The 24,772-nt window shown below is 43.0% G+C and overlaps 1 protein-coding gene across 1 annotated transcript in view; it reads left to right on the top strand.

Annotated features, from left to right (window-relative positions):
* Window positions 1-24,772, top strand: part of TECTA (tectorin alpha) — a 143,322-nt gene that overhangs the window by 55,492 nt on the left and 63,058 nt on the right. Inside the window, exons 8-9 of the mRNA XM_068241002.1 lie at window positions 7,389-7,959; window positions 16,259-16,851. Of these exons, the coding sequence (XP_068097103.1) occupies window positions 7,389-7,959; window positions 16,259-16,851 (1,164 nt within the window). The remainder of the gene's footprint in view (window positions 1-7,388; window positions 7,960-16,258; window positions 16,852-24,772) is intronic.

Here is a 24,772-nt window from a genome sequence, read left to right on the forward strand (position 1 = left end):
ACCTTTTGCTGGGTTCCCGCAAATTACACGCTTTTGGAGGATTTCCGCAGTGTCAGCGCTCGTCTTGTGCGCTGATCACGCAGAGAATTCCACAATCGTTACAGTATGACCAGCCCAACCGAAATTTCCAGTGTAGAGGGAATTTCCGATTTGCACGATTTGGTCAAAGATGGGTCCTGTATCTTTAAGAGGTTTAAGATACTGGACTCTGAAACCAGAGATGAGTTTATATCAGAATGTTCCAGATTCTTGGCAAATTCTGAATTTCAGGCCACCAATATTTCCACTTGGAGTGCTCAGATTGCTTACAATCTTTTCCAAGGGGATCTGTTTGTGTGGGCGGATGAGTGTGCCAGACACGTGAATCTGAGACATAACCCTCGCAGATTTCTGAGTCATGTATTTTCTCGTAAGCTTAGAATTCCCCTGCCAGGTTATTTCTATGAGTTTTTTCCTGCAGTGCATGATGCTGATCAGATTGGGTATGCAGCATTTCTGTGTCATTTCCATATGTTAATGAGTTGGTGCTTGCAGGCCAGTCTGCTGATTTGGCTTGTCAGCCAGAAGATCCGTTGCCCATAGCAACCACTAATAAAGAGGTTATTTCTGTCAAGTCTGAAATGTACAAAACCATTCAGTATGATAATGATGTTTACAATGATGTTGCTCCGTCTCCGGGTTTTTTGCCCCAATCCAAAGCTTATGTGGATCCTATTATAGGTAGGATCGCACACTATATTAAAGCAGTTAAAAAGTCTGTTCTTGTTCCTGAACTCCACCCATATGGAGATTATCTGGATACTGGCCTGTTTGAACCTCCATTTGTCTCATGGGACATTGGGGCCTTGATGGAGGAATTTGATTTTAATTGGAAAGCCTTTTGTGATTTTTACATCGCAAAAAGCGAAGATGTCTTGAATGATTGCCTCAATTCCGTGTACACTTTGATAGATTCTGATGAGTGTGACAGGTGTTTTGTGGATCCAGTGTTGTATGTGTGGCAGACGATTTTGGATGAGTTGCACACACACCAATCAATTGATTCCAATAAAGAGACCTCGTTGTCGGATGATTGTTCCTGCCTTTCTGGGGTAAAGCATGTGAGTCTTGACATTGTGCGATCTGAAATGAATGGGTGTACCACTGTGGTTGATTCCTGTGCGGATCCTGAAAGATTCTCTCTTGACTGTGTGCAGTTTGAATCTATGCAATCTAATGCCTGTTTCTCGGATGTTCCTGCAGATTGTGATCAGATGGAATGTGCCAGTTTTCTCAAGGATGTGTGTGATCCCTTGTCATTCAGAGACAGATCTTTAAGATCTTCCATCTGTGATCCTGCTATGGGGAAAATTCCTGAATTATGCAGCATCAAAAGTAAAATTAATATGTCTAATAAAATTTTTCCTGATGTTGTCGCTATTTCTACTGCTAATGCGTCTTTGTCTCACCCTGTTCACACCTGTAAGGGCCCGTTGCCTGGTGACAGTTGCTCCAGTGTTTCTGTTCTGAACGCCTTACAGTCTGCTCCGCAGATCGCGGAGGTTTGCGCTATGGAAGCGTCAGTTTCACAACCCAAATCGATTTTTGATTCGCAAGTTTTGCGTTCTGACTTCTCGGATTTGACATTGTTAGCTGAATCTAAGAGTGAGACAGCGCTTCGGTTTAGCGAATATGACTCTGAAGCATCTTTGCTGGGTCCAGAGAAAGTTTCTCTGAGCCTGCCCTGTACCATGGATAACAATATGATGTCCAATCGCACTGACATTTGTGAGTCCCTTTCTTGTTCTGAGAAAAATGCTGATTCTGCACCCTGTACTCTGGATGAGTTAATATGGCCTTGTTTAGAGTCTCCTGCCATGTCCCTAGAGGCTCGTCTAGGTATTGCCACTATACTCACCTGTTTTTCTGCAGTTCTGGAGTTGCAAGCTAGTTTGACTGCTACGCAAAATTCTGGGTGCAGTGAGATTAAAGTTAGGGAGTCAGTGTGTGTTCCAGTAAATATTCCTGTACATGATGATGAAATTCAGTCTCAGTTTTTGGTGGAACCTTCCCTGGGACATATGCCCTGTCCACAAAATAAAGTTCCAGTTTTGCCCTGTAACATGGATAGTTCAGAATCCTTCTTAGAAAACTTGAAAAATAATGTTCCTGAGGTCTTGCCTGATGTCCTGGAGACCTCCGAGTTCCTCCCAAAGGGTGCAGAACTTGTAGGAGATGTCTCCTGCCCCCCAAGTCCTTCTGAGGTGTTGCCCACTTCAGTAGGCATTGCTGTTGTGCTGACTACCTTTGCAGCTCTGGTGGAGCTTCACTCATATGTAGTCAATGATGATATTACAGTCACAGAAAATTCTGATTTTAAGTCTGAGTCTTCTTTTGAAAGACCAGTACCTGTGACCTCCACTCATGATGATTTTCTGCCCGGTACTGGTTTTGGTCTTGCCGAGTCGGACTCTGAGGTTGGCAGTTCCCTGACATGTTCTGAGGTTTCTCCTGTGCTGGTGTACCCCAATGTGCTCTGTGACCCAGAAAGCCCAAGTGTGCCTCGGTTACCAGCATGCTCAGATGCTTCCTTGGTGGAGACATGCTCTGATATGGCCTTCCTGCTTGCATGCCCAGAAGTGGTCCCTGAAAGTCCTGATCTTGATAGGTGTCCTCGTGATTCTGAATCCAGAATAGTCATTGGTTCCATAGGAGGGCTTGATGGTTCTCCATGTGAGCCTGGTGATTGTTCTGCCCTCTTGGGATCTCTGTGGAGCTTCGGAAGGTTCTGGGAGATTCCGGGAGAAATTTTGCTTGGTACCCTGGATGAGATCAACAGTGGCTTTTGTGTTGTAAGGGACACTTCGAACAGGTATTGTGGCAGGCTTGGTATTTTCGGACGCTCCTTGGAAGGTGGTGGGTATTGTCTGGAGGGTGTCGATGGCTTCTGCTCTGGCGTTCACAGTCCTGATGGGTGTTATACTGAGACTGGTAGTACTGATGGACATGTTTCGGTGGCGTTTGCTTCCAATGAGGTCGGTTTCGGCTGGACTGACTCTGCAATTGGGCCTTGTCGGGCTGTCCTGACCTTCATGAGTCTTCAGTTAGAGTCTTTTGTTAATATCAGTTTAGAGGTTCGTCTGGAATCCGACCCTAGAGGGGAGGGGGGGGGGGGGTACTGTAATGATCAGCCCAGCTGGATGCACTGGCAGACAGCTGTTTGACCATTCCCCTAGTCTGTGGGCTGCAGGTCTCTGCAAGAGAGACCTGTTTTTCCATTACAAGTTTTTGGTCTGTTCTGCTGCTGGGGAATTTGCATACACTCGTTATGCAAATCCCTTACCTGCCTCCTTTGATGACTGGCAGTATAAAGAGCTATGTTTCCCAGAGTCCTTTGCTGGTCATAAGAGTTAGTTCCTGTGTAACACTCGCCTGGAGTGTCAGCCTTGCTCTTTGTTTGAAGATTAGCCTAGAGTATTCCTGGAACTGCACTAGGCAGATTCCCTAGTGCAGTTAGGATTGCATATCTGTTTTGTTTGTCTGTTGCGATTGTCCTGTCCCAGCGGTGGTCGACAGGAAGTCGTTCTGATCTTTGTTCTTGGAGTATAGCTGGAGCAGCGGTTGCTACCAGCTATCTCATCTGTTCTGTCTTGCCAGGATCGCACTCACCTTGCGCTAGTGCTGTCGATCCTTCTGGTCTGCTACTCTCTTGCTATACTTGGATCGCACTAGCGTCTTGCGCTAGTGCTGTGGATCCTTCTGCTCTGTCTTCCTGTATCGCACTAGCCTCTTGCGCTAGTGCTGTGGATCCTATCTCTTGCTTATTCCTGTTTTCGTGTATCTGTCTTGTCTGCTACGAAAGCTTGCTGGAGGCTTGGTGAGATAACCGTTAAGCAAGCGCTCGCATCCTCTGTTTCATGTTTGTCTGTCCATGGTTAGTTAGGCGTGCTTGTCTCTGTTGTGCTTAACACACGGAGACCGCACATAAATGCGTGCGCTGTTGCGAATGAGTGCGGTGTTCGCGTTTAGCTAGCGTTTGTTATTTTCTTTATCTCCTCATTGTATGATTTGCTGTGCCTTTGCTACTCTCGTGTTCTGCCTTGCTGTAGCCTTGTGTCACCTCTGGCAATCGCCTCTCTCGCGATTGCGTTCCTACTTCATATCTGCTGTTGTGTATGCACCGTCGCGGGCTGGCGACTAGTTTGGTGCACACACATACAATATGTCCCTGTGCTCATACTCTTCCACAATCGCTTCTCTTGCGATTGCGTTCTCACTTGGTTTCTTCTGTTGTTGTGTCCACCGTCGCAGGTTGGCGGCTAGATTGGTGGACATACATACATTCCTCATCTGTGCTTATTCTGTCTTGTGTCGCTGTAAGCAATTGCCATCTCTGGCGATTGCCTTCTCACTTTGTCTTTATGGTTGTGTGTTCATCGTCGCAGGGTGGCGACTAGTTTGGTGGACACACATACCCTCTGTCGCTTTGATCTCTCTCTTTCAGGGCTATCTTGCCCTGCGTTTCTTCCATTCGTGCAATTCCTGTCTGGCGTGTGTGGCAGAGCAGAGGAGCTGTTCCTCTGCACTCCACAGCTCCATCTGTCGACAGGAATTTCCCTCTACAGGTGCATTGCACCTTTTGCTGGGTTCCCGCAAATTACACGCTTGTGGAGGATTTCCGCAGTGTCAGCGCACGTCTTGTGCGCTGATCACGGAGAGAATTCCACAATTGTTACACTTAGCCTGTCTAATTCTACTCATCTGTAACTAACCACTAGTGTAATTTTATCTCTTAGCTGTGCCGGCTGGCTGCCTTGACAGAACAGCTAATTTGTAAGCACAGGAAGTTAACTCAGCTGTAACAAAGAAATGTTTTCGGGTGAACTTTTTCTAACTTCATCCAACAACACATTTCAGTATCTTCTACTTCAAAGGTTTGCCATTCCCTTTAAACAGCCGATGTTGATTGCAAAGACATTTGCAATGAAAACATGACTACGTGGTGACCAGCAGCACTCCAGAGGTTTATATTTTGGCTAGGACACTGTCTGCATAGAGTTTTAATATTTTCTTTGCATTTGAATGAGTTTCCCCCTGGACATACAAAAGGCAGTATTTGCACTTTCACTTTTCCTGTCATCACTTCAAATGTCTGATCATACTCGTGAAAAAGTTTTCTTTATGTCAATGAGTAAAGCAATTTTTTTATCCGCTATAACCCAGTTTTAATTCTAGGCTCTCACAGATTACTTCTGTGCCTATGTGGCCTATGTGGATTAAAATACATTGATCAGATACTCCTGATCTCAACTCCTTATGTTTATAAAGCACACCTATCGAAAGATTCAGTTTCTTTTATTACAACTTCTCCATCACCATGGGCAAGACCAAAGAGCTGTCAATGGAAGTCCACAACAAGATTGTAGACCTGCACAATGCTGGAATGGGCTACAAGATCATTAGAAAGAAGTTTGGTGAGAAGGGACAACTGTTGGTGTGATTATTTAGATATGGAAGAGACATAAAATGACTATCAGTGGCCCTCGGTCTGGAGCTCCAAGCCAAATCTTCTCTTATGGGGTGAGGATGATCACGTGAAGTGTGAGGAATGAGTCCACAACTATATGGAAGGAGCTTGTTTAATGGAACCTAAAGTGAGAGGAATATGGAGGCTTCCATTTTCTAATAAGCAATGCCAGTTGCCTGACTTCAGTGCTGATGCCCTGCCTCTAATACTTTAAGTCACTGGCCCAGAATGAGCATGCAGATCAGATGCTTTGACTCTGGTCTGACTCCACTTGCTGCATGCTTGTTGCAGGTGTGTGACTCAATAACAACTAAAACATAAAGCATGACAGCCAGTCAAGTAACATTGTTGATGGAAGCATCCATAGTCCTCTCACTTCAGGTTTCCTTAATGATCTGAAGGCTTTTGGAACCACAGTCACCAATAACAAAATTGGTAAGTCACCCCACATAAGAATGGATTGAAACCTTGCATATCCCACAAAGTCCCCCTTTGCACATATAAAGCCCCATCTTAAAGAAAACCTGTAATGAAAAAACCTCCCCTGGGGACTACTCACCTCGGGTGGGGGAAGCCTCTGGATCCTATTGAGGCTTCCCCCGTCGTCCTCGATCCCACGGCGGCAGCGATACAGGTCCCCAAACAGCGGGGATATAAATATTTGCCTTCCCGGCTCCAGTGCAGTCGCAGCATCGGCTCTCCGCTCGGAGATAGGTGGAAATAGCCCTCCCGAGGTGAGTACCCCCCAGGGGAACTTTTTTTTGTTACAGGTTCTCCTTAAGTGTGCCAGTGAACATCTAAATCAGAGAAGGCTTGGGAGCAAGTGCTGTGGTCAGATGAGACCAAAATAACCAAAATAGAGCTTTTTGGCATCAACTTGAGGAAAAGAGATAATGATTATGACCACCAAGAACAATCATCCTCACAGTTGAGCACAGAGGTGCAAACATTGTGCTTTCGGGACTGTTTCTCCAACTTCACTGCATTGAGGAAACAATGAACAAGAAGATGCACCATAAAATCTTGGATGAGAACCTCCTTCCCCCTACCAAAAACCTCAAGTTGGGTCCAGCAAGACACTGACTCAAAAACATACTGCCAAGACATCTAAGGAGTTAGCAAAGAAGAAGCACATTAAGGTCATGGAGTGCCAGTCTCCATACCTCAATCCTATAGAAAATTTGTGAAGACAGATAAAGCTTTGAATTGCCATACAGCAGCCAATAAAACCTAAAGGATTTTGAGAGTCTTTGCAAACCTGGTAACCGACTACAAGAATGTCTCACCATTGTGCTTGCCAACAAGAGTTTCTCCCCCAAGTACTAAGTAATGCCTTGCCTGAGGAGCAAATACATTTTTCACTCTTTGACATGAAAATCAATTTATAACTTTTTGTAATGTGTTTTTTTAATTAATTTTTGGTGGACATTGCCTTTAAAATGAAAAATGAAATGATAAACTATTTGTTTGTAAGCTATAAATTTAGGAAGAAAGAAGGGGAGATGGTCAGCACTGCTGACAAACCTTTTTGGTGTAGTGTCTGTATCTATGTAAAGGTTATACAATACAAATTCAAAGTCCGTGTAACAATTCAACATATACTGGTGCAAGGGTGAAAGGTCATGGATGGGTGCTGGGCACAGATAGCCTTACAACGGTTTTGCGCAGAACGCTTCTTCCGAGGCATCTTCTGAGGGTGTGTTTAAAGTGAAAAATTTAGCAGGGGATCAAGGATTTATCATCTACGCTGTATACCTACTGTAAGTGACGGCTTTACAATCTTCACAAATGTGTTTGAACACTGGATCTGCTTGTTGTGTGATGATTGTTGTTAATATTATTATTTAAACAAATAATAAGAGTCATGTTTGCTTTACTACAGGTAAACAATTTGATATTTTCACTTCCAGTAATTTTGGAACATGGATCCATTAAAATATACCAAAGTGGATTCTCAACTGCGGTGGAGACAGATTTTGGACTACTGGTGATGTATGATGGGGAACATTATGCTTCTATATCAGTACCTGGCACCTATATTAACTCCACCTGTGGAATGTGCGGGAATTACAACAAAAATCCAGAAGATGACACCCTCCGCTCAGACGGAAGACCAGCTCTATCTGTAATAGATCTTGGAGAGAGCTGGAGAGTGTACCATCCAGACTGGAAGTGCTCCTCTGGATGTATAGATAACTGTACCATGTGTGATGCAGCAATGGAGTCATTATACTTTACCTCGGAATACTGTGGGTTCATCAACCTCACAGGGAGCCCTCTCTGGGAATGTGGAGCCGTAGTGGACCCAACTGCCTTTGTCCATAGTTGTGTATATGACCTTTGCAGTTCCCGGGAGAATGGCACTAGCCTTTGTCAGTCCATTCAAGCCTATGCTCTTGTCTGCCAAGCACTAGGGATTGCTGTTGGTGACTGGAGAACTCAGACTGGCTGTGGTGAGTAAACATTAATCATACACTTATTTATATACAGAAATATTTAAAACGAAATAATTTAATTAATAGTGATGAGCAAAAGTTTGCATACGCATAATTTTGCATCGTAATTTGCAATTTCAATGTGATTTCGTAATTCATAATTGACTGTAAATTCGTAACTAGTTTTGAAATAATTTGTTATGTCCCATTGCGTAATTTTGTGTTTACTTTTAATTTTGTGGAATTTATCATAATCAAGCGAAAATGAATTCTAATTATGCAAAAATATGCTGTAATTGCACAAAATTGTGTGTAATTACAAATAAGCAACTGTGAAAATAATCGTAATTATAAAAAATCGTAATAAGAAAATTACGCATATACTCGCAATTACTTGAAATTTTGTGTAACTTTTCACAATTTTGATTTTGCTATTTTGGTTGTGATCATAATTCCGAAATTTACTAAATTTACCATTATGATTATCACTAGTAATGAAAAAAATAGCTTATGTTTTTTTTTTTTACAATATTACTGTATAAATTATATAGGCAGTGTTTGCCCATTATAAAATCTTTCCTAATTCTGATTTATATACTGAAATGAATCACAGGTGGCATCTATACACCTGGCAAAGTGCATCGCTGAGGCTACTCAGCCTAGGCTTGACATCCCTGTGAGAAGGAGGCTACATACCAATGTACAGCAATATATAGCTATAGGAAGTGTTTCTGAACAATTAACATAAAACACGGTATCCTGAATAATTTACTGCATTCATCTACTGTATATGTCACTACAGTGCATCTTTAAATAAACAAGATAGCCTCATCATTGATATGGTGACAGAGGAATCCATATTATCTGCGCCCTAAATGATATACAGTGGTGTGAAAAACTATTTGTCCCCTTCCTGATTTCTTATTCTTTTGCATGTTTGTCATACTTAAATGTTTCTGCTCATCAAAAACCGTTAACTATTAGTCAAAGATAACATAATTGAACACAAAATGCAGTTTTAAATGATGGTTTTTATTATTTAGTGAGAAAAAAAACTCAAAACCTACATGGCCCTGTGTGAAAAAGAAATTGCCCCTGAACCTAATAAATGGCTGGGCCACCCTTAGCAGCAATAACTGCAATCAAGCGTTTGCGATAACTTGCAACAAGTGTTTTACAGCGCTCTGGAGGAATTTTGGCCCACCCATCTTTGCAGAATTGCTGTAATTCAGCTTTATTTGAGGGCTTTCTAGCATGAACCGCCTTTTTAAGGTCATGCCACAACATCTCAATAGCATTCAGGTCAGGACTTTGACTAGGCCACTCCAAAGTCTTCATTTTGTTTTTCTTCAGCTATTCAGAGGTGGATTTGCTGGTGTGTTTTGGGTCATTGTCCTGCTGCAGCACCCAAGATCGCTTCAGCTTGAGTTGACAAACAGATGGCTGGACATTCTCCTTCAGGATTTTTTGGTAAACAGTAGAATTCATGGTACTTCTACGCCAGATGTAACGGGACACGCACCTTCCAAAAAGTTCAACTTTTGTCTCGTCGGTCCACAAGGTATTTTCCAAAAGTCTTGGCAATCATTGAGATGTTTTTTAGCAATATTGAGACAAGTCTTAATGTTCTTTTTTCTTAAAAGTGGTTTGCGCCTTGGATATCTGCCATGCAGGCCGGTTTTGCCCAGTCTCTTTCTTATGGTGGAGTCGTGAACACTGACCTTAATTGAGGCAAGTGAGGCCTGCAGCTCTTTAGATGTTGTCCTGGGGTCTTTTTCGGCCTCTCGGATGAGTTTTCTACGCGCTCTTGGGGTAATTTTGGTCAGCTGGCCACTCCTGGGAAGGTTCTTCACTGTTCCATGTTTTTGCCATTTGTGGATAATGGCTCTCACTGTGGTTCGCTGGAGTCCCAAAGCTTTAGAAATGGCTTTATATTTTTTACCAGACTGATAGATCTCAATTACAGTACTTTTGTTCTCATTTGTTCCTGAATTTCTTTGGATCTTGGCATGATGTCTAGCTTTTGAGGTGCTTTTGGTCTACTTCTCTGTGTCAGATATCTCCTATTTAAGTGATTTCTTGATTGAAACAGGTGTGGCAGTAATTAGACCTGGGGCTGACTACAGAAATTGAACTCAGGTGTGATAAACCACAGTTAAGTTATTTTTTAATAAGGGGGGCAATCTCTTTTTCACACAGGGCCATGTAGGTTTTGAGGTTTTTTTTCACTAAATAATAAAAACCATCATTTAAAACTGCATGTTGTGTTCATTTATGTTATCTTTGACTAATAGTTAACGTTTTTTGATGAGCAGAAACATTTAAGTGTGACAAACATGCAAAAGAATAAGAAGTCAGGAAGGGGGCAAATAGTTTTTCACACCACTGTATGTAAATATGGTATGTCCAAGATAAGGTTGAAATGAAGGAGTCATTGCACAGAATAAGTGACCCCTGTAAGGTCAAGTAGCAGCAAAGCACAGAAAATAACAAATGCTGCAGCTCTTCATGTTGCATGTAGCTGTCATTTTGCAATAGAACTTAAAAAAATGTACTCACACTTGCTACACAATGCAACAACAGTAGAAGACATAATGAAGTATGGATATACTGTAAATCCAGCTGCCCTCTGGTGACAACTTTCACCACTCCAGGAATTCTTCCAACATGTCCTCCTTGTGATATAAATCCCTGAAAACGAGAAATGTTTTTTGGAGGCATTTCAAGTCATTAGGATCTGCCTGTTATTCTTGTTGATTTTACACTGGTGGAGGTTCATTCACATACAAATTTTGAATCAAAATTCTGCTATATAGATCCCATTTGAGAGGCATTTTGTGCAACATATCATGAACACATTGGTTGATGTGTGAGAGACCTGGCCTATTATATGATAATATTGTTGTAAGTGTATTATTTGTACTTTTTTTTAATATAAGGTACCTTAGGGCCTGTCTCCACTCTAAGGCTTCTTGCACACTGCAAGCGATTCCGATTCAGATTCCGCTTTTTAATCAGTTTTTACATCAGATTCAGATTCCGATTTGCAGTGTGCAGGGAGAAAACTGCAAATCTGAATCTGAATCGGAAGTAAAAACAGATTAAAAAGCGGAATCTGAATCTGAATCGCATGTAGTGTGCAAGAGGCCTCATGGGTTAGTTTACACTTGAATGCGTTTTTCACATGCAGAAAAACAATTGACAGTAGTGCAAAACTTTTTAGAAAACTCATGCAGAAAACTGATGCCTGGAGACAGGCCCTAAGCCATTCTCACACCTTCTGTTATTGCTGTGGAATCTGCCTCTGGTTTTGGTAATGGACTTTGTGCAATTATTCCAAACCAGCTGGTCATCTGTACAGCCTAGTAAACATGCTGGGGAAACATTAGTGTATATAAAGCTATAAAGCAGTATTAAAACATCATTTAGCATTAGCATATGGCCCTACCTAATATGGATGGCGGGGGAGGGGTGCATCTTAGTTCTTCCAATACTGACGGGCATCTCTGTATGCCCAATACTGGGGGAACCTCTGGCTACCTAATACTATTTTACTATTTGGGGGCACCTCTAGCTATCTAAAACTATTAGGGGCACCTCTGCCTACCTAATACTGGGGCACACCTCTGGCTGCCTCTCCTTGTACTGGGGGGGGGGGGGACATCTGGCTACCTATACTGGAGGGTCAACATCTGGCTACCTATACTGGGGAGCTACCTTTGGCTACCTCTTTCTGGAGAAACCTCTGACTACCCTCACACTATTTGGGATCACATCTATTTATAACACCTCTGACTACTTAATACTATTGGAAAGCACATCTGGCTGCCTACTACTTTCTGTGAGCACATCCAGCTACCTAATACTTTCTGGGGGACTACCTACTTCTAATTTCTAAAGGCATACCTAGCTACCTAATTCTGCTGTTTGGTGGACGAGGAAGTGGTGAGGGGCCCAAAAAATATTTAACACTATGTGGGATATGGGTGGGGTGAATGGGGGACCCACAACTTACCTTAAACTATTATCTTGGGGTGATGATGAGGGAACATAAAGGCGTCCTAACATTTCAATCAGGGGGAATTATTGAGGGCCACAAATGCCACCTAACACTACTATCGGAGGGATGAGGTTTATGAGGGGGTCCAAAATGGATTAATAATATGTGGAGGAAGTGATGAGTGGGCACAAAGGCTTCCTATACTACTGGGGGGATGGGGGGTGGAGGAGTACTTATAACCAAAATTTAGTTATGGGGCCCAGTGCTTTCTAGCTACACCCTTGGATTGCAGGTCCTTTGCTATTTTGCGCAAGACATAAAGTTACAGGTTATTGGTGAATTTAACTGGTATTCTTATTACCTTGCCTTCTGATTGTAGTCTACAAGTATTTTTTTAGCATATGTGTCTTCCTGTGGATTTATTCATCAACTGTTTGTAGATATTGCCTTGATTTATGCCCATGTTCGCCAGCGATGGAGACTGTTCATTCCCTTCCTCTTGTTTACAAGATAAGCAGCCATAACTCAAAGTAAGGTTGTAAACAATGGATTTTTTTCTTATGTTTTGTGTGGAAATGATTCCACTTATAGTATGCAGGACACCCTGTTAGGTTGAGATAGAGATACTTTTATATTGCTCTGTTCTGTATGTGTATTGCTTTGTCCAGGAAATTGATGTTTATAAATGAAAATCTGAGAATTGACCATATAGTGTAGTGATGTCCTGTGAAATGTTTATGGAATCTGATTAGTTATTTCTCTGAAGCTGTTTGCGATATAGACATGTCACCTATGATTTAGAAGTTGGCACATGGTTTCCCATTTCTTGCGATTTCTAAGTGATATTCATCTTGATAACTTTGTTCTCAGAAAGAAACCGGGTGACACCAGAGCAGGGACAAGGTCCTCCAGCACCCAAGGCTGAGACACCAAAGTGCGCCCCTCCGTCCCTCCCACCCCAGCTGTCACACACTGATTGCTATTAGACTAAGAGGGCCACAGGGCCCACAACCTCCCCAACACCTTAATATCTAGTTATCTGGCTTGCAGTCACTGCTATGTATCCCCTTTTCTTATTTCTTTCTGCTTCATACACAATTAGAAATGACAGCTGAATGAATTGTGCGCCCCCTCCTACACTGCGCCCTGAGGCTGGAGCCTCTCCAGCCTATGCCTCGGCCCGGCCCTGGGTGACACTTGAAGCCAACACATATAAACAGATCACCTTTGGTCTAATACGCTCACTACAGTGCAAAGTTTTTTATGTAAGACGATGCCCGCTTGATGCTCCCTCGTTTGTTGTCTAAAATGACTTTTCGTCTGGCAACTAAATAGCATCAATGGATCTGCTGCTTGACAATCCACCTGCTTCAGATATAAGATGATTTCTCAGTCCCTGCCTCCTCCATAAGCTGTAAGGATTTAGGAAGAGTGGGAGAATGAACACTTGCCACTGTTTCTCATGCTTTTCCTTGTTCTTGCTGCATTGTTACAAAGAATGAACTATGATGTATGGACGATTGCATTTCTTGTATATGCACCAGTCTGAATTTGTACTTTGCATTTTGCTCCATATCTAGCTAGTACTGGCACTCAACATACAATATGTGCATTGAGCTACTGTAAGTGTCTGAAGACCATTGGCATTTAGTTACTGTATTTTTCAGCATATAAGATGCTGCAGAATATGAGATGCACCTAGGTTCAGAGGGCAAAAACCAGGAAAAAAAAGATACTAAATCTGGTGCATCCATGGTCCAGGAGCATCTTGTAGAAGTTCTCCCCAATTACTGAGTCCCCTTTATACCTCATATGTCCTCCTGTGTCCCCATGTGTCCCCTTCTGTACCCATGTGTCCCCTTCTGTCCCTGTGTATCCCCTCCTGTCCCTCATGTGTCCTCTTCTGTACCCATGTGTCACCTTCTGCCCCCCAGGTCTCCTCTGCTCCACCTAAATAAATGAAAGCAGCAGCACGGCTCACCTAATCCATCGGAGCCCACGGGGAACAGAGATCTCTCCTACTTCTCACTGTTCCCCTAGTGCCAGTTTCTGCTGATCATGTCCTCATCAGAAACCAGCAGTAGTGTTGCAGTGAGAGACAAGAGAGATCTCTGATCGCTGTGGGCTCTGATGGATTAGGTGAGCCATGCTGCCACTGCTTTCATTTATTCAGGGGGAGCAGAGGAGATATGGGAACAATACAGGGAGTCCAGGACATTGTGGCAGGTCTACGGTTAATAGCGGCAGGTGGTTGTTAGTCAGGGACTCCCTGTATTTGGCATATAGTACACAGTGACTTTTTCTCCCATTTTAGGAAATAGAAAAAGTGTGTCTTATATGCCAAAAAATATGGTCATTCCCTTCATATTGTACTAAAATGGGTTCAGGCTGAAACATCTGTCTATGTTCCTGTTACAATTCTGATTCATTTCCAATGCTCTCATGATTATACCCTCAGGGTCAGAAGGCAGTAAATCACAACCACAAGTTAATGCAAATACATCTGTATCCTCTGCTTGTATTTATTTAGACTAAAATTGTAGATGTTATATTTTGCAATCGGAGTGTTGCATTCATAATGATAACACACATGAGGACAGATTTACAAAAAAAAAAAGTGCCAAAACATTTGCTTAAAACTTAGTTCACTCAGAGTAACCAATCAGAAGTTACTTGGAGTAACCAATTAGAATCCTTTATGGGAACACCTGCTCAACTTTTGCCTTAGTTTTGCTCCAATTTGTTTGCACTGGTTTTGATAAATCTTCCTCACTCTGTGTTATGTTTGTGATGTAACACCATCTAACTGTTTAGTAGAGCAGTGTCTCTCAACATTTTTTGGTATCTACACTTATAAGCACCCTGTGCTCACCAAGCACCCCTTGGCATAGTAAACATTATCACAAGTACCCCTTAAAAAAAATATATATTTAATCGTAGTACATATTAATTGATTCTAAATCATTTCCAAGCATTTACTATTGCTTTTAATTTGCTAAAATTCTAATTTGGTGTTGTTTATATAGGAGTTATCATTTTCTAAAACTCTAAATTTGTTATTCTTAGTTAAGTAGATCAAGCCTGAGTAACCCCTGGATCCATCAGAAGTTTTCCCTGGGGTAAGGGTACCACATGTTGAGAACCTAGGCACTAGAGCATGAACCTATGACAATGCAGCCCTGTCTCCTCCCGACTGTAGTGGTTCAAATACATTAATTTTAGTTTCTGTAATATTTTCTTCTCATGGTTTTACAGTCTTTTAGGTAATCAGGTAATTCTCATCATATTAAGAGAGATGTATACTAGTTGTATCTCTTCCAGTGTACAATATGTCTCCACTGGGTTTACCTATGCAATCTGCTCATAATATTCCAATATGTGTTGACCTGCAAACTACATGGAGTTGATAAAATTGGTCAGTGATTGGGAAATCATAATTAAAAGCCTGGTACACACTTTCAATTATTATTGGCCATTTAATGACCAATTTACCACCTCCATGTAGCATAATCAGGGCCAGATTTGTACTTTTTACCGCCCAAGGCCTACTATCACCAGATGCCCCCGAACCGGCAGCTTCCTAAACTCCTCCCCCCAACATGGCAGGGATTAGATTGTAGGCTCCTCTGAGGACAGGGATTAAATTGTAAGTTCCTTGGCAAGCGGTAAGTGACAGGAGGCTCAGAGATCACTGTAAGTGCCCTTTCGCTGCCCCTTCATCCCCCAAGTGCAAGATCTGGCTGTTGGTAGCCACCCACTGCTATCTTCACTCTGCGTAGCAGGATGAATGTTCAACAGGCTAACTGCTACTGACACTCTTCTGCCCCAGCCCACCCTTTGCTTTCCTGGTGCCCTAGGCCATGGCCTTTGAGGTCTTGCCAGAAATCCGGCCATGAGTATGAGGCTTTTACCACACAATCTGATTGGCCAATGACTGGACAATTTTACCACTTCCATGTATTTTGAGAGCTTGCCTGCACAATTTGTTCATAATGTTCAAAGGGTCTGATCCAATTCACTTTTTCTACTAAGTTTTCTCCTAGGAGATAAGTTTTAATTAAAAAAAATTGAAAATATCACCTAGGAGAAAATGTAGGAAAAATATGAATTGGATCAGGCCCAAAGTCTGTTGGCCCTCATACTACATGGAAATTGTAAAATTGGTCAATGATTGGCCAATCAAAATTGGATGTGTGTATGCACCTTTACTCTGCAAGTGCAGATTTGATCTATACACTACCTGCTTTGTGTTAAATTGTTAAACATGTTTATTATTTTTTTTCCCAATATTTAGTTATTTTTATTTATTTTTTCCAGCCTCTGCTGTGCAATGTCCTGAATTCAGCCATTACTCAGTATGCACAAGCAGCTGTCCAGCCACTTGTTCTGACCTCACTGCTCCACAACTCTGCAACACTCCATGCACAGAAGGGTGTGAGTGTGATAATGGCTATGTGCTCAGCGCAGACTCATGCGTCCCCATCAGCAAGTGTGGCTGTGAGATGCACGGCAAATATTATATGGTTGGCGATTCCTTTTGGACCAATGCAGATTGTACTGTACAGTGCTGGTGTGAGGATGGAGGAGACATTATGTGTTTCAACACAACCTGCCGTGATGGTGAGATCTGCTCTGTGGAGAATGGATATCAAGGCTGCTATCCCCGAAGGGAAAGTGTGTGCCTGGTGAACCAGAACCAAGTGTTAAACACATTTGACTCAGTAACCTTCCCTTTCCCCATGGAGTATTCTTACACTCTGCTGAAGACTTGCCCAGAAAGGCAAGAGTTTATTGAGATTGACATCAGTAAGAAGAAACTAGATTCTGGACCCAACTGGCTGAGACCCCTGAGAATCCAGGTGGCCAAGCAAGAGATAAGAATTGGCGGAGGCAGCACATCTGAGATTAAGGTAAGCACTTATTTACTTTATTAGGCAGACTTTTTATTTGCTTCATTTTAGCCACAACCAGTGTGGCATGAGACTTTAAAATAGGATTGCAACATTGCTTCAAACAATTTCAACACTTGAACAAACTATCTTAAGTTCATGTTGTGGCTTTTCTAAAAATCAGTAAGACAGTGATATTTGTGCAGCACCACACCCTGAACCATTGTAAAGCTAGTGCTGTCTATACACATTGTGCCCGATCCAATTCACTATTTCACCTAAGTGGGAATATGTATTATGATGAGGACAAATCCAGTATCTGCTGGAGTCCACAACTATGCACCATAAATCCTTACACATGTTTCTAAGAACAATAGGCCAGATTTAATTCACTTTTTCTCCAAAGTTTACTCCTAAGAGATAATTTTTCATCTTCTGTTTAAAATAACTTTTGCACTCTGCAACTGAAAATGACCAAAGAGGTAGTGAACAAGTACTAATTATTCTGCTTGTTTAGTTTTTTTCTTGTTGATGGCTTACAAGGCATTTTATTGAGAAGGTGTGAAAATATCACCTAGGAGAAAACTTAGGAAAAAAAGATCAGGCCCATCCGCCCTTATTCAATTTACATTTTCTCCTGAGTTTTATCCTAGGTGATTCATTTTCAACTCTTGTTTAAAATAACTTTTCAGATTTCTGCAATTGAAAAAGTACCAAAAAGTTGGTGAAAAGGTACTATCAAAATTGTTTTGAATATGTTCTTGCTTCCTGAGGCCTTATCCAAATCACTTTCTCCTACATTTTCTCACAGGAGATACTTTATCACATTCTGTTTAAAATAATATTTCAGCACTATGCAATTAAAAAAGTACTAACAACAAGTAGGGGAAAAAGTACTCTCAAAATTATTATGAGTAAAAATATCACTTAAGAGAGAATTTAGGAGAAAAAGTAAATTGAATAATGGCCCGTTGGCTTAACCACTTGAGGACCGTGGGCTTTACCCCCCTTAAGGACCAGGCACTTTTTTTCCATTCAGACCACTGCAGCTTTCACGGTTTATTGCTCGTTCATACAACCTACCACCTAAATGAATTTTGGCTCCTTTTCTTGTCACTAATAAAGCTTTCTTTTGGGGCTATTTGATTGCTGATGTGAGTTTTACTTTTTATTATATTCATCAAAAAAGACATGAATTTTGGCAAAAAAATGATTTTTTTAACTTTCTGTGCTGACATTTTTCAAATAAAGTAAAATTTCTGTATACATGCAGCGCGGAAAATGTGGACAAACATGTTTTTGATAAAAAAAAAAAAACCATTCAGTGTATATTTATTGGTTTGGGTAAAAGTTATAGCGTTTACAAACTATGGTGCAAAAAGTGAATTTTCCCATTTTCAAGCATCTATGACTTTTCTGACCACCTGACATGTTTCATGAGGGGCTAGAATTCCAGGATAGTATAAATACCCCCCAAATGACTCTATTTTGGAAAGAAGACATCCCAAAGTATTCACTGAGAGGCATAGTGAGTTCATAGAAGATATTCATTTTTGTCACAAGTAAGCGGAAAATGACACTTTGTGACAAAAAAAAAAAAAGTTTCCATTTCTTCTAACTTGCGACAAAAAAAAATGAAATCTGCCACGGACTCACCATGCCCCTCTCTGAATACCTTGAAGTGTCTACTTTCCAAAATGGGGTCATTTGTGGGGTGTGTTTACTGTCCTCGCATTTTTGGGGGGTGGTAATTTGTAAGCACCCCTGTAAAGCCTAAAGGTGCTCATTGGACTTTGGGCCCCTTAGCGCAGTTAGGCTGCAAAAAAGTGCCACACATGTGGTATTGCCGTACTCAGGAGAAGTAGTATAATGTGTTTTGGGGTGTATTTTTACACATACCGATGCTGGGTGGGAGAAATATCTCTGTAAATGACAATTTTTTAATTTTTTTTACACACAATTGTCCATTTACAGAGATCTTTCTCCCACTCAGCATGGGTATGTGTAAAAATACACCCCAAAACACATTATACTACTTCTCCTGAGTACGGCGATACCACATGTGTGGCACTTTTTTGCACCCTAACTGCGCTAAGGTTCCCAAAGATTTTATTTTTTGTCACAAGTTAGCGGAAAATGACATTTTGTGAAAAAAAACTATAAAAATCAATTTCCGCTAACTTGTGACAGAAAATAAAATCTTCTATGAACTCACTGTACTACTAACAGAATACCTTGGGCTGTCTTCTTTCTAAAATGGAGTCATTGTGGGGTTCCTATACTGTCCTGGCATTTTAGGGGCCCTAAACCGTGAGGAGTTGTCTTGAAACAAAATTTCTCAAAATGACCTGTGAAATCCTAAAGGTACTCTTCGGACTTTGGGCCCCTTAGCGCAGCTAGGGTGCAAAAAAGTGCCACACATGTGGTATCGCCGTACTCGGGAGAAGTAGTACAATGTGTTTTGGGGTGTATTTTTACACATACCCATGCTGGGTGGTAGAAATAACTCTGTAAATGGACAATTGTGTGTAAAAAAATCAAAAGATTGTCATTTACAGAGGTATTTCTCCCACCCAGCATGGGTATGTGTAAAAATACACCCCAAAACACATTATACTACTTCTCCCGAGTACGGCAATACCACATGTGTGGCACTTTTTTGCAGCCTAACTGCGCTAAGGGGCCCAAAGTCCAATGAGTACCTTTAGGATTTCACAGGTCATTTTTGTTTCAAGACTACTCCTCACGGTTTAGGGCCCCTAAAATTCCAGGGCAGTATAGCAACCCCACTAATGACCCCATTTTAGAAAGAAGACACCCCAGGGTATTCCATTAGGAGTATGGTGAGTTCATAGAAGTTTTTATTTTTTTGTCACAAGTTAGCGGAAATTGATTTTAATTGTTTTTTTTCACAAATTGTAATTTTCCGCTAACTTGTGACAAAAAATAAAATCTTCTATGAACTCACCATACTTCTAACGGAATACCTTTGGGTGTCTTCTTTCTAGAATGGGGTCATTTGTGGGGTTCCTATACTGCCCTGGCATTTTAGGGGCCCTAAACCGTGAGGAGTAGTCTTGAAACCAAATGTCGCAAAATGACCTGTGAAATCCTAAAGGTACTCATTGGACTTTGGGCCCCAGCATGGGTATGTGTAAAAATACACCCCAAAACACATTATACTACTTCTCCTGAGTATGGCGATACCACATGTGTGACACTTTTTTGCAGCCTAGGTGCGCTAAGGGGCCCAACGTCCTAATCACAGGTCATTTTGAGGCATTTGTTTTCTAGACTACTCCTCACGGTTTAGGGCCCCTAAAATGCCAGGGCAGTATAGGAACCCCACAAGTGACCCCATTTTAGAAAGAAGACACCCCAAGGTATTCCGTTAGGTGTATGGCGAGTTCATAGAAGATTTTATTTTTTTGTCACAAGTTAGTGAAAAATGACACTTTGTGAAAAAAAAAAAAATCAATTTCCGCTAACTTTTGACAAAAAATAAAATCTTCTATGAACTCGTCATACACCTAACAGAATACATTGGGGTGTCTTTTCTAAAATGGGGTCACTTTGTGGGGTTCCTATACCGCCCTGGCATTTTACGGGCCCAAAACCGTGAGTAGTCTGGAAACCAAATGTCTCAAAATGACTGTTCAGGGGTATAAGCATCTGCAAATTTTGAAGACAGGTGGTCTATGAGGGGGCGAATTTTGTGGAACCAGTCATATGCAGGGTGGCCTTTTAGATGACAGGTTGTATTGGGCCTGATCTGATGGATAGGAGTGCTAGGGGGGTGACAGGAGGTGATTGATGGGTGTCTCAGGGGGTGGTTAGAGGGGAAAATACATGCAATCAATGCACTGGGGAGGTAATCGGAAGGGCGTCTGAGGGGGATCTGAGGGTTTGGCCAAGTGATCAGGAGCCCACACGGGGCAAATTAGGGCCTGATCTGATGGGTAGGTGTGCTAGGGGGTGACAGGAGGTGATTGATGGGTGTCTCAAGGTGTGATTAGAGGGGGGAATAGATACAATACAATACAATACAATACAATAACATTTGTAAAGCGCTTTTCTCCCATAGGACTCAAAGCGCATAGCTGTGTCTCAGATTAATACAGGGTTTCAGGCTGGGTTGTGTTACAGAGGAGATAGTCAGATGTTCATGAATGCCAGACTGAAAAGGTAGGTTTTCAGTTTAGACTTAAATGCTTCCAGGGATGGGGCTGTCCTGATTGGGTGTGGCAGGGAGTTCCAAAGTGTAGGGGCAGCTAGATAGATGCAAGCAATGCACTGGCGAGGTGATCAGGGCTGGGGCCTGAGGGCATTCTGAGGGTGTGGGCGGGTGATTGAGTGCCCTAGGGGCAGATAGGGGTCTAATCTGATAGGTAGCAGTGACAGGGGGTGATTGATGGGTAATTAGTGGATGTTTAGGGTAGAGAACAGATATAAACACTGCACTTGGGAGGTGATCTGACGTCGTATCTGCGGGCGAACTATTGGTGTGGGTGGGTGATCAGATTGCCTGCAAGGGGCAGGTTAGGGGCTGATTGATGAGTGGCAGTGACAGGGGGTGATTGATGGGTGGCAGTGCCAGGGGGTGATTGATGGGTGGCAGTGACGGGGTGATTGATGGGTGATTGACAGGTGATTGACAGGTGATCAGTGGGTTATTACAGGGAAGAACAGATGTAACTAATGCACTAGCGAATTGATAATGGGGGGTCTGAGGGCAATCTGAGCATGTAGGCGGGTGATTGGGTGCCCGCAAGGGGCAGATTAGGGTCTGATCTGATGGGTAACAGTGACAGGTGGTGATAGGGGGTGATTGATGGGTAATTAGTGGGTGTTTAGGGTGGAGAACAGATGTAAACACTGCACTTGGGAGGTGATCTGACGTCGGATCTGTGGGCGATCCATTGGTGTGGGTGGGTGATCAGATTGCCCGCAAGGGGCAGGTTAGGGGCTGATTGATGGGTGGCAGTGCCAGGGGGTGATTGATGGGTGGCAGTGACAGGGGATGATTGATGGGTGATTGACAGGTGATTGACAGGTGATCAGTGGGTTATTACAGGGAAGAACAGATGTAACTAATGCACTAGCGAATTGATAAGGGGGGGGGGTCTGAGGGCAATCTGAGCATGTAGGCGGGTGATTGGGTGCCCGCAAGGGGCAGATTAGGGTCTGATCTGATGGGTAACAGTGACAGGTGGTGATAGGGGGTGATTGATGGGTGATTGATGGGTAATTAGTGGGTGTTTAGGGTAGAGAACAGATGTAAACACTGCACTTGGGAGGTGATCTGACGTCGGATCTGCGGGCGATCTATTAGTGTGGGTGATCAGATTGCCCGCAAGGGGCAGGTTAGGGGCTGATTGATGGGTGGCAGTGCCAGGGGGTGATTGATGGGTGGCAGTGCCAGGGGGTGATTGATGGGTGGCAGTGACAGGGGGTGATTGATGGGTGATTGACAGGTGATTGACAGGTGATCAGTGGGTTATTACAGGGAAGAACAGATGTAACTAATGCACTAGCGAATTGATAAGGGGGGGGGGGGTCTGAGGGCAATCTGAGCATGTAGGCGGGTGATTGGGTGCCCGCAAGGGGCAGATTAGGGTCTGATCTGATGGGTAACAGTGACAGGTGGTGATAGGGGGTGATTGATGGGTGATTGATGGGTAATTAGTGGGTGTTTAGGGTAGAGAACAGATGTAAACACTGCACTTGGGAGGTGATCTGACGTCGGATCTGCGGGCGATCTATTAGTGTGGGTGGGTGATCAGATTGCCCGCAAGGGGCAGGTTAGGGGCTGATTGATGGGTGGCAGTGACAGGGGGTGATTGACGGGTGATTGACGGGTGATTGACAGGTGATTGACAGGTGATCAGGGGGATAGATGCATACAGTACACGGGGGGGGGGGTCTGGGGAGAATCTGAGGGGTGGGGGGTGATCAGGAGGGGGCAGGGGGCAAGGGGGGGGATAAAAAAAAATAGCGTTTACAGATAGTGACAGGGAATAAATGATGGGTGATTAGGGGGGTGATTGTGTGCAAACAGGGGTCTGGGGGTTGGGCAGGGGGGGGTCTGAGGGGTGCTGTGGGTGATCTGGGCAGGAGGGGGAGAAATTAGTGTGCTTGGGTGCGACATAGGGTGGCTGCAGCCTGCCCTGGTGGTCCCTCGGACATTGGGACCACCAGGGCAGGAGGCAGCCTGTATAATACACTTTGTAAACATTACAAAGTGTATTATACACTTTGTATGCGGCGATCGCGGGGTTAACATCCCGCCGGCGCTTCCGTATGGCCGGTGGGATGTTGCGGCGGGTGAGCGGAGTCAGGCGCCGGCGGAGGATCGCGTCACGGATGATGCGATCGCTCCGCCCATGCCCCTAAAAGGACCGCCGCCTCTGTGGGTGAGCTGGTCCTTGCGGGCTCCACTTCCCGGCCGCCCCTGTGCGTTAGGCGGTCGGGAAGTGGTTAAAGGGATTTTTTTTTTATAAGGTGTCAAAATGTCACCTACGAGAAAACAGGAGATAAAGTGAATTGAGTAAGGGTCAATATTTCTCCTTACCACATTGGCTTGTATTATATCACTGAGAGCTGTAAAACAACTGTGGTCCTTTTAGTAAATTCAACAGTTATGATATTGTCAAACTAGACCAGTGCATAAGGGCATATCTAGGGAGAGATACTGTCATTGTAGCCAATCTAATCCAGCTTTTGGAGTTGTGGAGTATTTTTTATTTATTTATTCAGCAGTTCAGTTAAAGGGTACCTGATGTGATAGATAACATGATGATATACTGTAGATAAACATGTGTATGTACAGCCCCAATCCTACTTACAATCAAACTGTGTTTCATTTTTCTCTTTTCTCACTGTAAAGGCAGCCACACATGATGATTTTATTTTTCAGCAATTCAATAAAATTCCAATAAAAAATTGGTTGTACTAAAAAAAGGAAAGGTTTTATTTTGAGTTAGAAAACTGATCAAATTTCCCATTTTTATGAATATAAGTCCATTGGGAGCTGATTTTTCTGAACATTTTTTCTGAAAATTCAGTGGTGTAAGCTAGTTAGATTGCCCATTTCTTTATGGTGAACCGTGAACTATATGCGAGTTCGACCCGCCCCATATACTACATCATTACGGTCAACTTTACATCACAGTCAGCAGACACAGGGTATCCAATCAGGCTACACTCCCTCCTGGAGCCCCCCCCCCCCCCTTCCTTATAAAATGCAGGCAGTGTCAGCCATTTCACTCACTCATCTGGCTGCAGTAATTAGAGAAGGGAGAGAACCTTGCTGCTGACATAGGGAAAGCTTAGTTAGGCTCTTGTATTAGGCTTGTTAGGTGGCTCCTTCTTGCTGATCTTATTGCTAAAAAGCACTCCTCATCCTCAACAGCTCTTTTGAGAGCTAATGTTGTTCTTGTGATCTATTTTTTTTGTATGTGTGTGTCCCACAGACACTTGGGTTGCATATACAGCCCTGTCAGCCAGTTGCAGCTGCTGGTGGGACCTTGGCCCCTTGGTAATTCCTACTGTGCCACTGCCAGGCCCAGCACATTCAGTGACTACCTGTGTGTGTGACAGCAGCACATTTGTAATACCAATCACTGCATACCCACCTGTTCAGTGCACCTACCTACATGAGCGCACGCAGTTTCATTGCACCTGTTAACGGTACCTGTGTGTGTGACAGCTGTGTGACAGCTGCACATTTGTAATACCAATCACTGCATACCCACCTGTTCAGTGCACCTACCTACCTACGTAAGCGCATGCAGTGTCACTGCACCTGTTCACGGCACCTGTGTGTCTGACAGCTGCACATTTGTAATACCAATCACTGCATACCTACCTGTTCAGGGCACCTACCTACCTACCTACCTACGTGACCGCAAGCAGTGTTATATACCAGTCACTGCACCTGTTC

The sequence above is a fragment of the Hyperolius riggenbachi genome, chromosome 6 (assembly GCF_040937935.1).
Source record: "Hyperolius riggenbachi isolate aHypRig1 chromosome 6, aHypRig1.pri, whole genome shotgun sequence".
Classification (NCBI taxonomy): Eukaryota; Metazoa; Chordata; class Amphibia; order Anura; family Hyperoliidae; genus Hyperolius; species Hyperolius riggenbachi.